Source organism: Ciconia boyciana, chromosome 5, assembly GCF_034638445.1.
Source record: "Ciconia boyciana chromosome 5, ASM3463844v1, whole genome shotgun sequence".
Classification (NCBI taxonomy): domain Eukaryota; kingdom Metazoa; phylum Chordata; class Aves; order Ciconiiformes; family Ciconiidae; genus Ciconia; species Ciconia boyciana.
In genome coordinates, this window is record NC_132938.1 from 8,181,997 (window position 1) to 8,203,652 (window position 21,656).

Below are 21,656 nucleotides of genomic sequence, written 5' to 3' on the forward strand. Positions count from 1 at the left end.
ATAATCATTCCTCTCAACCCACTGCCTTTAATCTTGCTAATGCAGCCTTGTATGTGGTTAACTTCCATTGTTCCAAGAGTCTGTTGCTGACTTCTGTCCAACCTGCTGTCCATCAGATCCTCCACACCGTTTTCTGCAGAAGTGATCCTAGCCAGTTATTCCACAGCCTGTGCTAATGGCTGGGGTGGTTTTGTGCCAGGTGCAGGCCTCTGTTTTTTACTTTGATTGCATTTCATAAAGTTCTTAGTGTGTTTCTCCAGCTTGTCATTTCTTCTGAATGGCAGCTCTGCAACCCAGCATTGTCAAGCACTCCACCAGTTTGTTGTCCTCTCTGAGCTTTCTGATTGTGTGTTCTGTTGCATAGTGCAGATGGTTGAAGAAGACATGTATGTTGCAGCTGATAACACTTCTCAGGAGGCAAGCAGTTCTTGTAATTGGCCACCATCTAGCTTTTGAACCACTGACCATTATTCTTTGAGCCTGGCTGTCCATCCCTAACCCCTGTGGTATTCCAGCCATTCCGGTTTGGCTACAATGGGAGACAATGTCAAAAAGCTTCCTAAACTTAGTATGAAAGACTACCAGTGCGCTCCTCTCATTCAGAGGTCGTCATTTTGTCACTGAAAGCAAACAGTGTTGTTAAGCTTGATTTGCTTATGGCAAATCTAGGCTGGCTATTCCCAGTCAATTTTACAAGCTTGGAAATGGCTTCCATCTGATTTTTTTTTTTTTCCCATAACTTTCCCAAGAACTGAGATGAGGCAGACCAGCCTGTAGCTTCCATGATCTTCCAGGTTCCCTTTTTGGAAGAGAAGCAAGAAACTTGCCCTTTTCAGTCATTGAGGACTTTCCTTGTTCACCATGACATTTCAGAGATCATAGCAGCTTTACAGTGTCATCGGTGAGCTCCTTCCCTTCTGGTCCCATGTACCTGTATACCCTCAGCTTGCTTTAGACTTCTCATGTGAATAGTACCTCTCTCCCCAGACTCAGTTGCTCATACACAATCAGGAAGGCTTAGAAGACCTTACCAGTAAAGACAAAGAAGGCATTTAGAACTGAGACTTTCTGTTGTTGCTAGGTCACAAACTCAATTCTGTAATGCCTTTCTTCATCTTCGTTATGCTGTTCATCTGTCTATAAAACCCATGTAATTAGAATTGCTTATTAGTTTGAACTCCAGTTGAATAAAGTGGATGTATATGTTGGCCATGATGGTAACGAGTGCTGGATTTCTAGCTGTGACTCAGAATGCTTCTCCTCCATCTTGGCTGGAGGAATATAACACCTCTGCAAAGAAGATCTTGCCACAATCATATTGCTTTTGTTATCTTGTACTTTCTCCCAAGCAGAGAGCCCTTCAGCAGTGCATGTCTTCACATTATTTGGAAACCCCAGGTGCTTAATTAGTGAGCAAGTGACTGTGTCTGTAATGGAAGCTGCGAGTGTGTGTTGAGGCTAAAACATTGACACATTCTCAAGATGCTGAAGCTGCTTAGTGGAATTCAAGGTGCTAAAACCAGCATAAGAAGTCCAATCTGGTTGTCTGACTCCCACCAACATAAATACCATTGAGGTAGTGGAGCTTTTTAAGCTTTGATCACTGTAATTAATGAACTTCTGTGCAGGGAAAATGACTTGCATTCTGCTCTCCCTTTTTCTATATTGTTAAAGGCTATAGATGGTATGTTCTCATGGCATGTTTTTTAAAGCCAATTTTCTCTGAGCCTGTAGAGAAAAGCATGGGCTGAGGTGAGAGTACTTATCAGCAATTGTTTTTATATATTCAGTTTATGGATGGAGAACTAAGTGTGTGCACATAGATACATTTAGAAAGCCTTAAGAAGAAAAGAAAAATTAAGAATCTCAGTAATATATTGATAATGACTGTAAAAACAAAAGTAGATATGCATTGTGGGATGCTGTGTAGAGGATTGACTGGTTTAACTTGATATTACTTATATTTCTTTAAATATTTTTTTACAGACTGATAATAAACACTTAGTGTATACAGTTTGATAACCATCAGGATACAATACATGTAAGCATTTAATACTTGCTGTTTTTTTCTAGTTTTAATATGTATTCAGAAAAATCAAGAAAATGGTATCACTTTTTCAATAAGCCATTAATTTACTAATTTATTTTGTTGGAAATATATTTAGTAGATAACATCACTATATTTAAGGGTATTTCAAGTTAAATTTGATGTGGCTTATTAAAAGAAATATTACCTACAGTTGCACAATTTGAACAGTTTTAGCCACTTCATGATTTTTAGAACCAGTCAGTCTTGCCTTGGTACCTTATTCACATTCATGGGCTGGAAGAGGACTGTGTGTGGGCTGAAGGCCAGAGAGTTAACATCACAGTTGAGTTCCTAAGTGTAAGCTTAAAAACTGCCTCTGACATTCTTAGCTCTGCTGTTTTCTACTCCCTCCACAGAACTGAACAACCAAGGTATAGCTCTCATGGCAGTCCTTCCTCCTCTTACACCAGTTCAAGCGCTTAGACCCAAAAGGATCCTCTCCTGAGTCTTGTCTCCGCAGCTAGAGCTTGTGGGAGCACGTTCTGGGACAGCACACCAGAGTTTTCTGGCTTTCTAAAACCAGAGTGAATTATCTCCTGAAATGAAGAAAATACTTGTATCAGGTTATTCAGGTGTCTCTGCCTCTCTGTTAGTGCTTAGCACCTGGAAACAGTCATATGCTACATTTGCAGAAGCCTCCAGCCAAGCAGATTTTCCTTCACAGCACAGTAGCAAAATTTTGGAAAAACTTGTGTTACTGTAATTTTACCCCTTGTGTAGGCTGTTCTAGCTTAAGTCAAATTCCTTTTCATTAGGTTTGACTTGGTTTAGTATATGCTTAAGTTGAATAATGTGTCTGCAGCTGTGGAAGCTGGTGAACAAAAGAAGTAGTATCTATTTAGTGACACTGGGTTTAAATATGCTGCCCACTAATATTTTACATCTCTCCTTTGTATCCTCTTCAGTGCTTATGGTATGAGCCAGCTGAGGTGTGGTTTTTCAAGCTCTAATGAGTAGGACAAGTTGGTATTGTGCTTTTACAGAATGCATTCTGGTTGGTTCTTGCTGCTTTATTTCAAATTTTTTCAATGTTTAGTAGCTGGTTATCCTTTTTCCTTATGGTAATGCTTCCCTAGGCTGAGTTCTGTAGGCCACACTTGTCCTTAAAGAATAACTGTGTAATCCAGGCTTGGTCACAGAATGGTACTGGCAGTAAAAGTTGAAAGTCTCTAATAGGCCTGTGGCAGCTAATGATAGGTAAATTTTGCAGCTGTCTCTTGGTCGGACAAGTTTGGTATTCGCTGTTTTATAACGATGGTACCTGAAAGTTAAAGTGAACCATAATTAAGAATTTTTTAGAATTACATTTTCCAGAGCATTGCTTTGTTATGTTTTCCTTCCATTTACTTTTGTTATTGGAGAAAGAAAATAAATTTATTGGTACAGTGCCTGTAACTTTTGAAGAGTTCTGTGGTAAAGCAAACCAGTACTGGGAAATGGAGTCTCTTTTGGAGCATAGGAACTGTACGAGTAACAAAACCAGCGGATCAAGATGCAGAGTCTAGATAAGATGCTTTCTCAGTAAGGAGCATAGCAGTTGTAATTTATAAATTTGGGCATTCGTAGAACCTAGTCCTGTAAAGTAAGTGTAAAAGCTGTACCTGGATACAACTTACAAATATCCACTAGAAACTGCTGGCTCTATAGTAAGAAACAAGTGCCCATGCAAATTATGACTAAGTCTGTCAGTTTCAGTTGTGCAAATAATTTCATATATACTTTAAAGTTTTTTCTTTGCTTTACAATATTACTTCAAAGTAATTCCTCTTGTTATGCTACACTAAAATTATGTTTAGCAATATATTTATTTGTATTTAGTTTCAGAGTATATAGTAAAACAGTTCAACTCCTAGTCTCTTCCACACAGGACATTGAGCTCTTTTTTGAGGGAGGAAAAAAAATGGTTAAAACAAGATTCAAAAGCCTATTGCACCTAGACACAAAATAAATGATATATAATGATGCCAGCTGAAATTGCAAGTCCAATTGTTTTAAATGTCATATGAACACAGACTGCCAGAAATTTGCACGCTAAAGAGACAGAGCATGGGAAATGGGAAGTGTTATTGCTCTTGTGTGCAGATAAGAAACTAGGGAAAAGGGAGATTAAAGCTAAGATTTTTTTCAAACTGACTAGATCTGTGTGTCCAGTTCAACTGACTGCTCAAAATTTAACAAACACTTTTTGTGGTCAAACAGATACCTCACATCAATAGTAGCTTCTGAAAGTCTTGATTGATGTAGCTTTTCAGTGTGGTGTGGAAAGCTGATTAGCAAAGTACTTGCAGAAATTAAATTCAGTAGATGCAAGTAACTGAAGGAAGCATGTCTTAAAGAAGTTGTCTTAATGCTGTCTGGCATCAAGTCTTGGAGTGGGAGACAAGCTTCTGTGTTCAAAAGTGTGAGATGTCAAAATAATGGTCCCCCAAAACATGCATTCTATCTGTGGGGCCTTAAAACCATTTATCTTTTTTGTGGAAATGGAGAAGGGAAATAAGATAAGAGCTAAAGATGGAATAAAAGATGGTTATATAGACAATTAAGTAGGTGTTAAAGCCTGTTAATTGTGATGTTTTATGTGGTTTGAGTTTTGGGGGGTGTGGTGCTGGGATTTTAGGGGAGGATGTATAAGGAAAATAATTGTTTTAGCTTGATAATTCCTGTGGTAAAGGCTTGTTCTGTCATTTGTTTAGGTCTTAGTTTGAGATGCCAAAAAGCATTAAATAGGTCATTTCAGTCTTTGTGAGAGGAAGAGGAGCCCTTTTATATCTTATCAGGAGTATCCTTTGTTCTGCTACAAATAAGAACAACTTATTATAGGTCATACAAAGTCTTGGGAAGCAAGTACTTAGGCTCATCTTCCTTGTTCTGAACCGAAACTCTTCCTCTGTGCATCTTTAATTGTGAGTTGCAATGATTATGTAGTAACCTCTCTCCTAATAGAGCCCAAAAGGAGAGTGGACCCTGGAGATACTTTCTTGCATGTAAATGATTAGAAGGAAGAAAATGGAGGCAATCTTGATATAATTGATTAGAAGTGATATACTTGAGAGATTTGTAATCAAACATATGTGATATATACCAAACAGAACACTGATTTGTGTTTCCTGTTTTACCTTTAATATATGTAATCTGATTGCTAGCTAAATTATGCCTTTGATTAATGGAAAAGCAATCAAGATAATCATAACTACCTGAAAGAACTTCTCATGGACTTTTTCAAGATAAAATATATGGATTAATTAAGTGTATAACACTGGAATGTTTTTAGTTCTAAAATTCCTGTTTCCGTGAAGTCATAGAACTTCCTGTCCAAATTGCTTATGCTGTCACTGTAGTCAAAGCAACATGATGGGAGCAGCTTAACATTTACTGTAAGCTTTCCGCAAATCATTCAGTACCCTAAACATTGACCAGGCGGTAGACTACTCCCATATGTGTGTTCTTAATGGCTATCAGTAGCAGTTTTGATATGGCTGTCCCATAAAGGCATGGGACAAGTAGGACAGGAGACCTCCAAGACTGGCTAGTCTCTAAGCCAAGGAATGGAGTCTTAGAGGAATTTAACAAACTTAGTCATACAGTGTAGGCTTTTTTCACCAAAACAAGACTTACATGGAGTTTCTCTTAGCATTTATTACAGTCCTACTGGAGTTAATATTGAAAAGTAGTCCTTCATGGGCAGAAGTAAGTAGAAAACCTATTAGATTTCCTGAATACCCATTGGTGTACTATGTATAAGTTTTTCAGTAGCCAATATGCATTATATATGCTTTCACAAAGGTAACTTTCTCTTCTTTTGGGAACTCTTGAAGGAAAGAAATGTAAACTTAAAAAGACATGTTCTGAAGGGTGATCTCTTAGTTGTAGTTAACTTGTAGCTTTCCATTTTTAGATACACATTTGTCTTTGCTTTCTGTTTTCCCTGAAATGTTTCCATCAGTGCTTGCTACAGTCAAAGCAGGATAGGTGAAACTGGTATCAGAGAAGAATCTACCAGCTCTTATTTCCTGTCACTTTTTTTTAATAATCTTTGGATTGTTAGCTCCTTGCTGAGAGGGCTTAAATAAGGCCTTTGATATGAGAACTCAAGTTCAGTTAATGAATTCTAGTGTCCTGGAACCTAGGTGGTGTTCTGACTGCATCAGATAAAATCATCGGTCTCTCTAAACTCTAGAAGACCTGACTTTTTTAATATAGAAATTCTAATGGCTTGATGTTTCTTATTTAGGTGCCATATGAAACATTGAACAAACGGTTTCGAGCTGCACAGAAAAACATTGATCGAGAGACTAGCCACGTTACAATGGTTGTGGCAGAGCTGGAGAAGACGCTGAGCAGTTGTCCTGCTGTGGATTCAGTTGTTAGTCTCCTGGATGGAGTAGTTGAAAAACTCAGTGTTCTGAAACGAAAGGTAAGTGTTGTTCTACCTTGTGATTGCTTTGTCTTTGCAAAGTTAACAACAGTAGTTCTCTGCAATGCTGATTGCTTGAATTTTCTTTTCAAGATATAGGTATTGCTGGCACTGTAAACAAAGGCCTTAGAATGCACAGCAAAACACCAAAAGTTACTGTATCTTGCTTCACTGTGCTTACGATATATGTCTTGGCGTTCCATGACCAAGTATAACGAACCTCTGTTGAGAGTTAAAATTAATATGTGTTTATAGTCCTGAAAAGGAATTTCTCTACCCGCAGAAAAGAAATAGCAGCAAAATGAACTGAATTCTATCAATTCCTGCTGGTCTAGTGGAAAGGTTTGTGCAGTTCCATTAATTGATCACTTGAGGAGGGAAAACAGGTAGAAAATGAGGCTGAAAAGTGTTGAAACCCCAGTGGGGGTAGTTGTATGCAGTGTTGAGGCTTCTTTGCAGATGAAAGTGCGAGTTGTCCTGGATTGTTACTTGAATGTTTTTATAAATGTCAAACTTGCAGGTTGGAAGGTTCCTAGGGAATATTACTAAAAGCATTTTAAACAAAGTTTAGCAGTATAACCTGCTTCTAGCTGTTAAGCTTGAACGCTTGTGTGAAATACAGCCAAACTTTCATGCCTTTACCACATCTCTCTAAGAAGAATGAGTTAAAAACATAAACTATATAGTATAAGCCATCCTTATTTTGGATGGGAATATTACTCATCCTGAGACTCATCAGAACACTTACTCAAAACAAATCTTGCAGAAAAATGAAAATAGCTTTGTCACCTAGCTTTAGAGCAGTGCGTCTCCAAAAATAGACAGACAGAACAAATGGTAGCAGAGTCATTTCATTAAAACTTAAATGAAATAACCAACAGATGTAAAACTTGAGACTACATTAAGTGAAGCATCAAAAGACCTTGGAGGTTTGTAACATGAAAATAAGTCAGGTATGTTGATTTGGGGTTTTCTGCTTGAACAGGTTAGCTAGGTGTCAAAAAGCTGATCTGCAAAAGACTTCATAAATCTAATCGCTGTTTTCATCTTTGGTTTGTGAGACTTAGAGGTCTTAAAGGATATGTTTTCTTCGCTTCTCTGTTACTTACAGACAGAAATTACTGCTATTTCTGACAGAGGTGTTAGATTTTGCTTGTAGGTGTGTAGTAATGATGTGGAGGAGTAAGTTATTTACTTGTTAAATCTTTGCTGACTGCGGGGGTGTGTCTGAAGGCATTGCTGAATGTTTTGGGTGCAAGGCTCCATTTTAGTGTAATTGCTCATTTGTTTTTGACTGCCTGAAAGACTGTGGGGAATCTTATAGCTGCTGAGAAAAACAGATTTTTTTGCCTTTTGTTCTAACAGTAAAAGTCTTCTGAAATACAAAGGTCTTGTTTCTGCTCCAAACCCTCAACTCCAGCTGTCTTCTCTGTAATCTCTGCCCCGAGCAAAATGATTGTTTTCTTTAGGGCCTTTGGACCCATGTGGGATCTCTGTTTCCTCCTGTGTTTAGACAAGGATCTGATGAACTGCTGAGATGGCCATAATAGAATTAGATGGTTCCTTTGTTTAACACCTTACTCACTCTTAAAAAAGAGCTTTTCAACACAGCAGGTTTCTTGGGTTCTGAGAATGATCCTGGGGAAACCTAGGCCTTTGTGTTTTCCCTTTTGTATCCTGTTTAATATGCTTGTTCCCTTGAGGTCTATTAATGTCCAGCAGGGCAAGTCCATGTAGACTTGCTTCAGAGGGTTTTGCAAAGTATCTGTATGTAGCCTTTCTGAATGCACCAGAAGGATCAAAAAAACCAGCAAGAGCTGTCTAAGTCCAGATACAAAACCATATAAGGAGAGCCCTTTGATATGAGAAGGGGCTCAACCTTTGTGCCTGGCTGCCTTAAATTCTCCTAGTTGTATTCAGAATAATTCTCGAGGTTGCCTTCACATCTGATAATACTGCAGACATCTAACGAGGGAGTTTTGGCTTGAGTTAATGTTTGCTTGCTGAATAGGAAAAGACTCGGTTTATAATTTAAACAAAATCTGGTCTCCAAACCATATGTTACAAAATAAAGCTAAATTCAGTAATAGAAGTAACTCAGACTTCAGTAATAAAAATAACTCGGGCTGTAGATGTTTACATGAATTTTAGTAAAAGACTATCTTGTATAGTGACTCGGGTTTTAGATACATGAGTTTTTGTATCGAGGGCCAGATCAGAGCCAGGCCTAATCCGGGCAAATGCTTGGAAGGCTTTTGTTGCACAAGTTTTCATTTATTTCACTTTGCTTTTCAAATATTGATCCTTCCAAAAGAAGTCTGTAAATGAGCGTACATGGTAAAAGCAATTAGAACCAACTTGTGCTTCCAGGGCTGGAGCTCTTATCCAAGGATGATACTGTAGCCTGAATACATTGAGTACTGGGAAGGTAGCAGTGCCAGGATGGAGTGCAAAGTGGGCTGCCAAAAGCCATCCAGGGTATTTGGTCTGTGCTTGGTTGGCAAACCTGCATGGACTTTCCTGTTGCCATAGCTGTGCAGTTATTCAAACACAAGCCAGAGAGTTTAAAGTTACCACAAGTAAGGCAACCCAACCTGAAATTGCATCACTAGTGATACATCGCAGATGGGAAAGGTACTAAGCCTCCATTGTCTTCTGGTTTGCTTTTACCTTAGCAAGCATATGAAAGTACTGCAAGCTTTCTTGTGTTCTGTAGCCTGGCATGACCCACAACTGTCACGTGCTGTATACTGAGTCAGCTAGCTTTGAATTACGATATGTCTGTAATAAAATTGTCTGGTAAAATTTGCAGCTTAACTAATCGGCCATATAACTTTAAGGTTGAAGGAAAATAAGTATGACCTGAGTGTTTGGTTTTTAATTAAAAAAAAAAAGTTGTGGAGATATTTTGGGGCGTGTGTTTTATACTTGGCATGCCAGTATGTTCGTTTAAAAAAGAAAAGTCATTCTGCTTCCTCTGGACAAATTTATCTTCCTAAGTAAGGCTCCTAACAGTAGATCCATGTTTCCAGCGTAGCAGAGGTAAGTAAAATAATACCTGTTTAACAAAGCTGATAATTTTTGAAAAACTACTCTAAGATCCTTGAATTAAAGGTGCCAAGAGGCCAGATTTTTATATAATTTTCATTATTGCATGACTGATTAAAATGGCTCCAGTGTATTAGAAGTAATATGGGTTTACTCTGCATCACTCCTCAGTAGAACTAATTCAGTAGGACAGCTGCTTCAGGAGGAAGCCATGCATAGGTTAGAGGTGGAAATTCATGATGTTCAACCGTTTGGACCAGATGACTGCAAACCTTCACAAAGCTCTTTGCAGACTATTACAGCAGTTGCTGCTGTAGTTGATACGTTGCCGTTTTCAGAATAACTGCACATTAAGCAGAAAAGTGCATATACTCATAATGTTTAAATGTTATGTAAAAACTTACTTATATGCAAGAATATCTCAGAACTGGATCAGCCACACTGAAACTTATGTGCTGCCATAGGAAATGTCTTTCTAAATGAAAGAAATGCTATTGGGAGTAACTGTAGAATACGTAAAGAATGCTTACAAACAATTCTTACTGTATTTTGCTTTAAAAGCAAATTGAAAATGTATAGCTCTTATTTGTTCCTGTTAATTTTTACTTTTTAGGCAGTTGAATCAATCCAGGCTGAAGATGAAAGTGCAAAACTCTGCAAACGTAGGATTGAACATCTGAAAGAACATAGTAGTGACCAGCCAGCTGCTGCAAACATGTGGAAGAAGAAACGTATGGATCGTATGATGGTGGAACATCTTTTACGCTGTGGCTACTACAATACAGCTGTAAAACTAGCGAGACAAAGTGGTATTGAGGTTGGTAGCAATGTGTGCTAACTTACTAACAAAACGGTAGTGAAGAGGAAGTTGGCAAATAAGAACAGCTATTTTTATGTATTGGTGTGCCTTTATTACTAATGTTTATATGTAATCTTTTTAGGCCTGAGTTTGATCTCCTTACTTGACATAAATAGTATTTTAATGTATTAAATAAGTCAAAATTGAATGCATAACTTTTAGTCATAAACTAAATGCTTTTAGATAAACACCTTGCCCTATTAAAACTTAGAATAATTCTCAAATGTCATAGAGAATTTCTTGTTAGAGGCCTTTAGGCTGCTGATTAAGCAGTTGGTGGAGCTTCCCATCTGTCTAGCCACGCTTAAATGATATGTGTAGGTGACCAGACTGAGCAGAATAGCATATGCTGATTGAAGGAACAACTGTTTTATTGTATTATCCTACTATTTAATGCATCTAGAGGAAAGCTGGCTTATACTTTGGAAAATAAATCTTGATACAATTTGCGTTTTTTGGTAGCCAATATATCTTACATGGTCCATAGAAACTTTTTGCTGTTTTGCTTATTTCGCCATCTATGATTCTGTGATTGTCACTTTCCTTTTCAGTGGTTATCTAGTTGGTTTTGCTTCCATCTCATAATTGCTTATGAAGTGGTTGGAGTTTGTGCACCTTGGTGTAGCTCCTTTATGCAGAGCAACGAATCCATACTGTGGTCCTCTGACAGCCACAAGGACATGAAAACTGATTCTTTAAGAATTTGCTGTTTATGTAGAGAAATCATGTTTTGCTAATTTTAGGTAGCATTTGCTATTTGATCCTCAGTGATTCTTGAATTTTAAGTTCTTTTCATATTCTTGATTCCAGAAGGTATGCAACTCTTTTGGTTAAAATCTTTCTCCTATAAAGATGCTGAGAGTTTAGTTGTGTTATGTGACTTAGGTACTTTGCCTTTCTTAGGTGACACAGTTGAACATATCTCTGAGCTAGTTGAGGGGAAGAGATTTTTGTTACTGGTGTCAAATTACAGCATATGTACCTGTTCTTTGTCTTGTACAATGAGCATATCTGTCACATGTCTCTATTACTCCTTGGCTGCTTTACCAGTCTGATCCTGTTCAACCAGTAGTGATTTCAGTAAATGCCAAAAAGGAAATGGCAAGTAGAGGTTGAATGGAAAGGAGAGGGGGAAGAAGTGGGTTACAGACTATTAATAGGAACTAGTCCTGAAGAAACACACTGAAGAGGCTGCTATGCCTCACTAAAGGTAGCACATATGTGTGAATCAAAAAATCAAGACATTCTGGGATAATTGCAGCTGAATGGTCAGCAGCTCTTCCACTTCTACTAGATGTTTCCCTCTGTTTTGAGCAGGAGCTCATCTCATGCTGAATCATAATGTTACCGTACCTACTAGGTCTGCTGAAAAAGCACTATGGAAATATTTTCACTTTCATAGCAATTTTATTATGCCTCATTGAGTAATGCTCAGCTTGGGTTTAGACATGAGCGTGGAAGTCCATCATGATACACTGCAAGACTGTGTGGTACGAAGCGTTGCACTTGTGAAGCATTAAAGCTTTTCATTCTGTTTGCTGAATAGAAGCTTTTGTGTTTAAAAAAAAAAAAGGTTTTAAATAAGTTTATTTAACTTCTGCCTTCAAGCCTAAGTATTTTTATTTGCATGACACCAAAGTTAACTTGAATAACACAGAACTTGGTTGCATGTGTTGGATGCACTGAGGCCGTGTTCCTTCTAGTTTGCTAAAATTATGCATTTTACTCAACATTGAAGTTTACATTTTGGCTAAATGAGGATAGGCTTCCCTCAGTCTCTCAACATTATACTCTGTATGGTGATACTCATTGTGAACAGCTTTTATAATGGTAAGATAATGAGACTTGATCATTATAAAGAATTTGTTTTTGCTGGTTTAGTAAGACAACTTCTCTGTTTCTTTTTGTTCCTTTCTTGCTGAAGGATATGAGCATCTAAACGTTCTCTAATGCTTAACTTTGCTGTAGAGATTACAAAATATCATGGCATTTTTCTCTAGTCCAAAGTAATCTTTCTGTTTACTGTAGTCTCAACTGTAATTTTGGTAAATGTCTCCACCGCTGCAGGCTTCAGAAGCACACTGCTGTATAGTGAATCTGGTCACATCTATTACCTGGTATATTTTTATGTATCAAGACAATATTGTTACCACTGGGTAGGCACTATACCCTAAGTAGGAACATGAAAAAAGGTGGGGTTTTTGCTCAACTTGTCTGCCAGCCAGAGGTGAGGCCAGTGGACAAGTGGAGCATGATCTAGCAAAGTGATCTAGCAAAGAGGACTCAACAGCACTCTGGGTTGCATTGGGATGAGCATCACCAGCAGGGGAAGGGTGGTGATCCAGCCCCTCTTCTCAATGCTGATTAGACCCATCTGGAGTGCTGTATCTAGTTCTGGGCTCCTCAGCAGACACCCTGGGGTGTGGAGTCTCCCTGTACTTGGAGATATTCAAACCCAAATTGGACTGGGAAAGGTCCTAAGTAACCTGTTGTAGATGACCCCGCTTTGAGCAAGGGGACTACACAACCTCCAGAGGTCTCAGTCTCAACCATTCTATGATTCTGTTTCTATGATTGCAGGCCAAATGGCTAGAAGTGCCCTTTGCTATTTGAAAAGGCTGAAGGAAACTGCTCTTTCCATTTCAGTTGTAGCTTGTGGATCCTAGATTAAGCATCTTTCAGTAGCTGTTAGACCAGTCTTGGGAGCGTGTCTCAGCCTGCTTGTTTTAAGTTCCTTTCACAGCTTGTGAATGCTAAGAGACCTGCAGAGCTGCTAAGGTACTTCATGGGTGGAAACAGTTTAGAAAATGTTGTTTCAGTGACCAAAAGCAAACCATTGAAGTATTCATATGTTTGCCAGTAATACACAGCAGTTTGCTCAAAGATTGACTATGCACCATAGTGTCCAATTCTAATAGTTATTGATGGGCTGTGACAAATTCTAGTCTGCTTTCCAAATTAACTACCTTCATAGGAAAGATATTCTTGAATTCTTGTCATGGAAGATAAGCGCTTAAAAGCTGTGGTTATAAACTAGGAAGCAAACAGCTATGAAAAGAAATGCTGGATGTGAAAAATGATAGGGAAGCTTAAATATCAGGGTTATGAACTAGCTCAAGTTAGGAATAACTTCTGGCATGCAGCATGTATAAAGCATAATGTTATATGGCAATATAAGAAATAAACTACAAATATGTAATGTGTGTGATATGTCTTTAAAGAAAAGTAATGCTGTTTGGGAAAGTAAACTGAAATGTGAGTAATATTAAAATAAAAGCTGACAGTCAAGGACAGAAATGTCACGTTCGTGCCAAAGTAAATATGGGGTAGAGGGGACTCTATTGTGGACTTTTTTCTTGATGTCTTCTGGCTGTCTAATGATGCGAAAACCAGTTCGGGTTGAAGATATAAACTAGATGTTAAGTTTTTGTTATTGCATAGAAATGAAGCTCATCAGTAACAGCTTGTTACACTTAATAATGATCTTATTTTGACTCTATTATGACCTTGGAGTGCAACACAATATAAAAATGCATATTTTCATCTGCAGATTTGTATATTCAGCTAGCTGGCAGGGTTGTATGTTAACTTAAACTTTGCTATTCCATGTTCTGCTACATTAAATGCTATCTCACTTCTGTGCCATTAATTGATAGGCAAATCTAGTTTTGGAGATATGGTGTTCCAGTAGGAAGTTGGTTGCTGTTTGTAGATAAGTTTTTATAGTTAGGTTAGGTGTGTAGTGTTTTGTTTGCTCTTCTTAGGGGTGGTTTTTTAAATTTCATGCTTTTTCTAGCCCCTTTTTTAATAGGCTAGGAAGAAAAAAAAACATGTAAAGTGTGTTTATGTACTTTGCTTAATTATGTAATAGCCGTAGTAATTTTTGCCTATATGATTGAAAACAAACCGAGATTCTTAAGCTGCCAGTCTCTCCTATCATATGCTGTAAAGCCTCTTTCTGTCTTTGCTTAGTTTATTTTAGTGAAAGAATATGTCCTTGCCTTAATGCCCAGACTGTACAGAAGTTGTACAAATGCCAGTGTTTTTTCTGTGAAGAATAGCATAAATTTAAACCAAGTGTCTGTGTGTTAGGGCAGGGAGCAAATTATTTAGAAATCTATAAACCACTGAGGGACAGAACAACTACACCCAGAGGGAGGGTGGGCGGACAGTGGCACTGTAAAGTTGCAGGTATAAGAGAACGCTTGAGTTGAAATAACTCTTTTAAATAGCTTAAAACTGGTGAACTTGACCTTGCCTCGTGGATGCCAATTGAAGTTTTGCAAGTTAATGGTCTTAGATCAGTAATTAAGTAGGTGCATCGTCCTTCAAAGATATTTAACTAGCAATTTGCATTAATACCACAGTGTGCTTTTTGCTTTTGAGAATTGTTTAAAAAAAAAAATTTAGTATTCTGCTGACTTCAAAAGTTTTCTCTAGACATATGACTGTTATGAACATTGACCTGTATTAGGAGGGCTTCTTGACACTTCAAGCAGTATTAAACCAATTGATAGCAGTCCTAAAAAGATAACAGTGTTCTTGAAGTGGGAGTTCAGATCTTCAGTTTTGGTCAGTGGTTTCCTTCTCGAGCAAAACTTCTAAATCTGTGCTAACAGTTGTTCCCTGGAGAATATGAAAACAAGGCAGATACTGCAAAGCCATTCTGAAAATATTTCATGATCTTTCAAACTGGTATAGTAAATATATTTTTTAAAAATAAATTTTGATTAGTATAAATGAAAGGAATAGTAGTCACTGAAAAAGCTGATTATCCTCTGTCTTCCTCTCCCTCCAATTTGGTCTGGTTCTTCCTCTTTCTACTGCATAAATGCAGCTTCAGTTTTAATAATTTGAAAACCATTTTGAATTGGTTAGTCTAACTGACTATTTGGAAAGACACCTGCAACAAATTCAGGTGTGTTCCATCGTCTTAATTTTGTTATGGAAAGTAATGAAATCTTATTTGATGTCCTCTGGAATAAGAGAAACTTGAATTTTTCAAGTCAAGCTGCATGGCTTTTAACCAACTACCTGATCTCTTCTTCATGTTCTTCTACATCATTGTTCCTTTTTTCAACGCCAAAGTGTTCTTTCCTTGCTTTATAAAAGTGTTCCTCAACACTATGAAATGGATCCTTCAGCTGAGACATCAGTAGAAGACTGCTGAGTGATTTCTTTCTGTGTGTTATAGGGCAAAATCTCACTGAAGCTGCCATTTTTGAGGTCATCCTTTCCCTGAACAACTGTTCCTACCAATGATTCTCTAAAAAAAAAAAAGGGGGGGGGGGGGGAAGGTTTAAAATGACCTGCACATTCAAGCATTGCAAAAAGGAACAGTATTAAGTTTTAACTTAAAGTGAATGAAAAATGCTCTCTGAGAATAGTGTTCTAATCAAAATGTGATAGGCTTAGGTTTGTTCAGGTCTCACTGAAGCTCACCTCCTGGTTGTTGGGAAAGGAGAGCAGATAGTATTGAACCCACACCTACCTGGATTTTAAGGAAGGTTTCATATTTTAAGAAGCTGATTGTCTTTGCCTGTCCCACTGGACTGAAAGTTTCTTATGCCTGTGTAGCTGGTATTCGTGCTCTGAGGGATGTGCAGGGTAGAAGCATTCTGTAGTCAGTGAATGTCCACAACTACAGGCAGATCTGCACACCAGGAGGAATCTGCAGGTAGGATATCGATTCTGTGTTTCTGGAGACTGATGTGTGCTCCATTGAGTCTTTTATCACTGCTAGAGCTGCATTTCACTTCATGAATGAATAGACTATCACCATAGCAGACTGATAGTATATATGCATGGAAAAAATAAGCATGTGCTTTGGTACAGCTGTGTTTTACCAGCCTTCTCCCCGAAGGCCTGAAATGGCTATTCAAATTTAACTTATATGGTTAGGTGAATTAGGAGTGAAACCTTAAATCTAGAGTGAAACTTAAAAATCTAGGAAACTTAAAAAATGTAGGAGTCAAACTTAAAACTAAACTTAAATCTAAAATAGTCGTAACAAATAAGCTACATAATACAGTTCAAGAGCATTGGGTCAGTAAACTTAATACTGGAGCAGGATGGATGCCAGTAGTATGTGATTGCTTCAGTAAGAAATTCATATGAATGTTTAGAAAAACTTAAGTTTGAGTGAAGGAAGCCGTATGATCTTAAAGGTAAAAGCTGAATAAGTACTTCTCTTAATCATACCAGTGTACCCTTAGAAACCTTCCTTGTTAAGACACGTAGTCCAAGAACGGCTTGTAGGCAAACACACAAATATGTATTAAATTAATTCATCAAAACAAGTTTACATTCATAACACTTCAATTTTAAATAGGTAAATAATATTCAGCATAATGCTTGCATGTATTCTTTGCTTCACTGTCATGCAGAACATAGACAAGCTATGTTTCTAAATGCAGGCTGAATGGCAAAAGGTGTCTTTTGTCTGGAGCTATTTGTGTCCCTCTCCTGTGACTTGCTGTTCCCACACTAGACATCTTTGAGAAAGCTAAATGTGAAGGAGTTCCTAAACTGCCATGAGTTATTTAAAGGTGCCAGCATGTTAACTTGTGCTGTTTGAGTTACCTTACAGTACTAGGCTATAGATGAGCAAATCAAACTCCTTTAAATGTGTTTTGGCTGTTCACAGTGTAGGCATGGCAACTTTCACTAGACGGGTATAATGAATGTATGGGTGTGTTCATCTGAATTTCAAAGTGCTGTAATTCCTGAACAGCCTTACATCTGCAGTTTGTCTCAAGCATCTTTGGGAATTAGAATTATGTAAATGTGAAATACTCAAGATCGATGCAGAATAACGAACTTTCTCATTACAAATCTTTTGACACTTCAAAAGCCAACAGCATGAAGTGTGCTGTGATGTTGAATGTCTATTTTTTTCAGTCCTTTTAGACAAAATGGGTTACCTATAGTGTATTGTAACAGAGCTAATTTATTACAAAATACCTAGTCTGGTATTCAAGAAAGATTCTTCAATTGAAATTTTACCTAAGGGGAGCATGGTGCTACCACCTGTAGATTGCCTAAATATATAAGAGGTTTGGTTTCAGTTATGCCTCTGAGATTTTTCTTATTGTACGTTCTTCCTGCCAGACATTCCTTCAAAGTGTAAATGTTACTTTACATTAGCACTTTCTCTTATTGGTATACTAGATGACAGGAGTTTGCTTTTTGTGAATGTGTGTAGCTGCTAATACAGACTGATCCTCCTTGGACAAGAGCTTCAGGGCTCATGCTCAACTGGTAAAGAATTAGTTGTCTTTCCTCTACTAGAAGAGGCTACAACAGAAAATGGCCAAGGTAGAGCTAAGACCAGAAGCTTTTTTTTTTTCCCCTGCCCAATGATGCATCTTAAGCTCTAGAGGCTTTGTCGCATTACTCTAGCGTAGTCATTTATTACTGTGCTTAGCAAGGTATAATGTACTGCTGGATAAGGTGCAGCCGTTTGCTGAGCTACAAAAATTGCTGAGGCAGGAGCAGAGGATGCATTGGGAAAACAGCTTGCTAATAACCAACCTAAGTGCTAGCTGCAACTGTGAGGCTCTACCCAAGTGGCTTATGTGCATGAGCGAAAGTAGGCGGATAAAACATTTCTCTTTATTTGGCCCTTGAGCAATCAGTACCAGAATACATGTAGTTTTGGTCACCACACCTTAGGAAAGCTGTTAGAATAATTGGAGGGAGGTGACTGGAAAATGTAAGGGGGTGGGTGCTTTTGCTAGGTATGAGAGCAAAAATCATATACCAAGGAGCTTCATAATCTAGTGCAGAAAGGCTTCGGGAGGAAACAGTACACAATCACAAGTCAGAAAAATTCAAGTTTGAAATCAGGCATAAGGTTAGAACATGATTTAATCACTAGAACCAACTACCAAAAGAAGTACTAGCATCTCCTAATCTTCTGACAGATAACCAGTCAATGTAAGTTACTGAGGTCTTTCAAAAATAACCAGGTAAAATGAAAAGGTCTGTGCTATACAGGGGTCATGGAAGATGCTCTCATGTGAAAGCTTGACTGTACACCATGGGATACGGTTTTTACTTTGTAGACAGAAACTTTTCTGGCTCTTCTGTTGATGAATCTGTGGTTTGGCTGTCTGTCTTTGCTTTTTTTTTTTTAACAGCTAGCTCTGCAGCTGGCTTTTGAGTAGGACATTCCGTCAATTACTCTGTTTATTTTCTCTGTAATCCTGTTAACGTGTGTAGCATTATAACACTTAATAGTAGCTTAATGAACTTCAGACAATGTTATTTTATGAGCAGAGAGTAAGGAGGCCTCTTAATGTTAGTTTGTGCCTCACTTTAACTCATCCTCAGTAACTGTGATGTTGCTGTGTTGTCACCACCTGCACCATTGTTTTCTTAATAATTTGTTTCCCTTCGATCTCAATGCAGTTTATACATACCCTGCATTCATTCTGAAGGATCTTTCTTGTAACCAGCAGCCTTTTACTCCTCCCCTTGTATAGGGGCAGAGGAATTGACTGCGGGGGAAAGGTCTCTCTTCATGTTACTGCCATCAGAACCTATTGCCCTGTCCCACTTTTCACCTGCACCTCAATTTTTCTTTCTGGACATGTTTCCAAATAGGCAGTGTTACTGTGGTGTCTTCTAGTCCTCCTGCTTCTGCCAACTGATGTGTTTTTCTCCGTTTCCTCACTGTAGAAATAGGCTAACCTCTTTCTTCTTCCCCAGATGGTCCTGTTGTCTACCATGTGGCTCCTTGCATCTGCCTTCTTCCCAGGTTGTGTAATGATAATCATGGCATCTAGATGATCCCTGGACTTGCTGTGTATTCATCACAGAGGAAACTTTAACAAACTACTGTATTAATACAGAAGACTAATTTGACCTTTTTGTTCATAACTGTTCATTATTGCATTTCTGTTTCAGTTCTATAGCTGTGTCCTAAATTATATTGAAGGTTAGGTTGCAGGTTGAGGGTATGTAGTTAAAGTTGTTTTTTTAGAGTGGTTTAAGTGTTTATTGTATTTCATATACAAGTAGCTTAAATGAATGCTTACCGTACTACTGAATGCTAAAGTGCATCAGGAAAGCCTTTTTTAATATGAAGGTAGTGCTCTTATGCATGTAATATGTATAGATAGTCAATCTTATTAAAACTGTCAGTGGTACATACTCTTGGCAACAAGCCACTGATAGCTTGAGGCATACCGGCCTATTTTCAGTTTTGTATTGATGGTAGTAAACAATTAAAAATAAACAATTTGCTTGTTTAAAAATACATAAACAGCATCTTATGATACTATGAATCGCCTATTTTGTACAACAAATAGCCTATTTTATGACTGGTTTTTTCCACCAAGGAAGCTTTCTCCTCTACAAAATGCTACCTTTTATCACCTGAATCAAATTTTTTTTTTTTTTAATCTCCTTGTAAGCCTAACTTTTCTTGGATAAATCATCTTGTTCTGAGGATAGCTCATGGGGAATTTAAAAACATCAAGTATTGCCTGTTTTAGTACTTCTTTCTGTTTTTGAGCCTTGTTAAAGATTTACATTTCAGGTGTGAAATATTCTGGATTTTACTTTAATACATAAATGTTCATGTGACTTACAAGGGATTTTATCATGCATTCCTTCTGACAGCTTTTGAGACTTGTGACTGGAGATGTCATAAAATAAAAGCACTTCAACTCATGTGCAGAGTAGAGACCAATGGAGAAGAATGACTATTGACCTGACTGCTCCAAATCTTGAAATATGTTACATAAATTAAAACCCTCACATGAACACTATAGAAATTTTGAGCAAAAGCTGTATTGCTACTAGAAAAATGATGCTTTGGTCTTTTAAAGCCATTTTTGACATAAAATAGCAACTTTCCTTTTGATTTTGTTGTATCTGGTGCTGAAATGTATGAGCAGTTTTCTTGGTGAATTTAGAGCCACACATCTAGATCTGAATCTGCATATTGAAGAGTTTGGTTTTTATATTTGGGAATGGACTAATAAAAACACTGTCTTATTAGAGACTAAAATCATTACTGACTCTTTAAAAACAATTTGTAGTGAAGTTCAAATTTTTACCTGCTGTGAAACAGAAACTCTACCACTCATACTAATCCTACATATTGCTGTCTTTGTTATGACTGTGAAACTAATGAATGATTGTAATTTAAGTGAAAAAAATTTGTCTGAGGTCTAGTTACAATGTAAAGCTGTTTCACTTCAAAAAAAAAAAAAAAGAAACTGATGAAGGCTACTGCATATGTGCTGATGTCAGAGCTTTCTAAAGGCATCCCAGGGGCACTCTTAAATTGCCATGTTTGAAGAGGTCACTTCTAGGATGGGACTGAAACAAAACCCGTGGGTGGAGTTACTGTTGTTGAACGTTGATATCTTACTTTGACTACTGAGATGCACTTAGTTTGTAGTGAAGTGAATAGTTTGCTTGAGATCTTTTGGAATAAAAGAATCCTGTGCAAATACTTGAGCATATTATCAGCAGTTGCACAACTTCTACCAAAGAAGAAAGGCAAACAAGTTTGGTAGGCATTAATTATTTTTAGGAAGACTGCTTTTTTTTTTTTGATTTACTTAGTTTCTATAAATATGTGAAACTACTACTGCTTTTTTCCAGTTCACTACTGAATTCTCTTAACTGCACAGGACCTTAAAGTTACAAACTTTGTAGTTACAAACTTTAGGCTCAAATTAAAGGTAGTCCACACTTCAATATATGGCTGCCAGATTGTCACTTGGTTCACAACTTTGTAATAGACATAGATGTGTTTAATTTCAAATTCATGTGAAGCTAAAATACCTACCTGTTAGAAACAAATTACCCTACTACCTTTTTTATCCACCTTCTCATTATTTCACAGGTACTATTCTTCAAATAACCTTCAGTGTATTTTTGTGAATAGCTTTTTCATCCTTTCTGTAGCACAACCATGTGAATTCATGAAATTCTGGGCCCATTTTCATTTTTGTCTTAGTTTTGATGTCTGAAACTAGTGTTTAAAGTAGTGATTATTTTCCATTACAAAGCAGTTATTCCATGACTTCTAGAACTTTTGGAGCCTGGCTTCCTGCAGGTTTGTCCTATAGCTGATGCAAGCTTTATTCTGAATTGCCCCCTCTGTGGAGAAAGCCTGCAGCAGATCTTTCCAGCTTCGACTCTCTGGTATCTAAATAACTACTAATCGTTTGCTGCAACCTTTCCTTCCAGTAAGGGCAGGTGCTGGAGTCTCCTGAAAACAGGAC

General features: G+C 37.6%; 1 protein-coding gene across 4 annotated transcripts in view; it reads left to right on the forward strand.

The window, feature by feature from the left end:
- The window catches only part of MAEA (macrophage erythroblast attacher, E3 ubiquitin ligase), a 52,688-nt gene that overhangs the window by 11,045 nt on the left and 19,987 nt on the right, over positions 1 to 21,656 (forward strand). For all 4 annotated transcript variants that reach the window (XM_072862803.1, XM_072862802.1, XM_072862804.1 and 1 more), the window contains 2 exons: positions 6,321 to 6,503; positions 10,165 to 10,368. In XM_072862803.1, the coding sequence (XP_072718904.1) occupies positions 6,321 to 6,503; positions 10,165 to 10,368 (387 nt within the window). The remainder of the gene's footprint in view (positions 1 to 6,320; positions 6,504 to 10,164; positions 10,369 to 21,656) is intronic.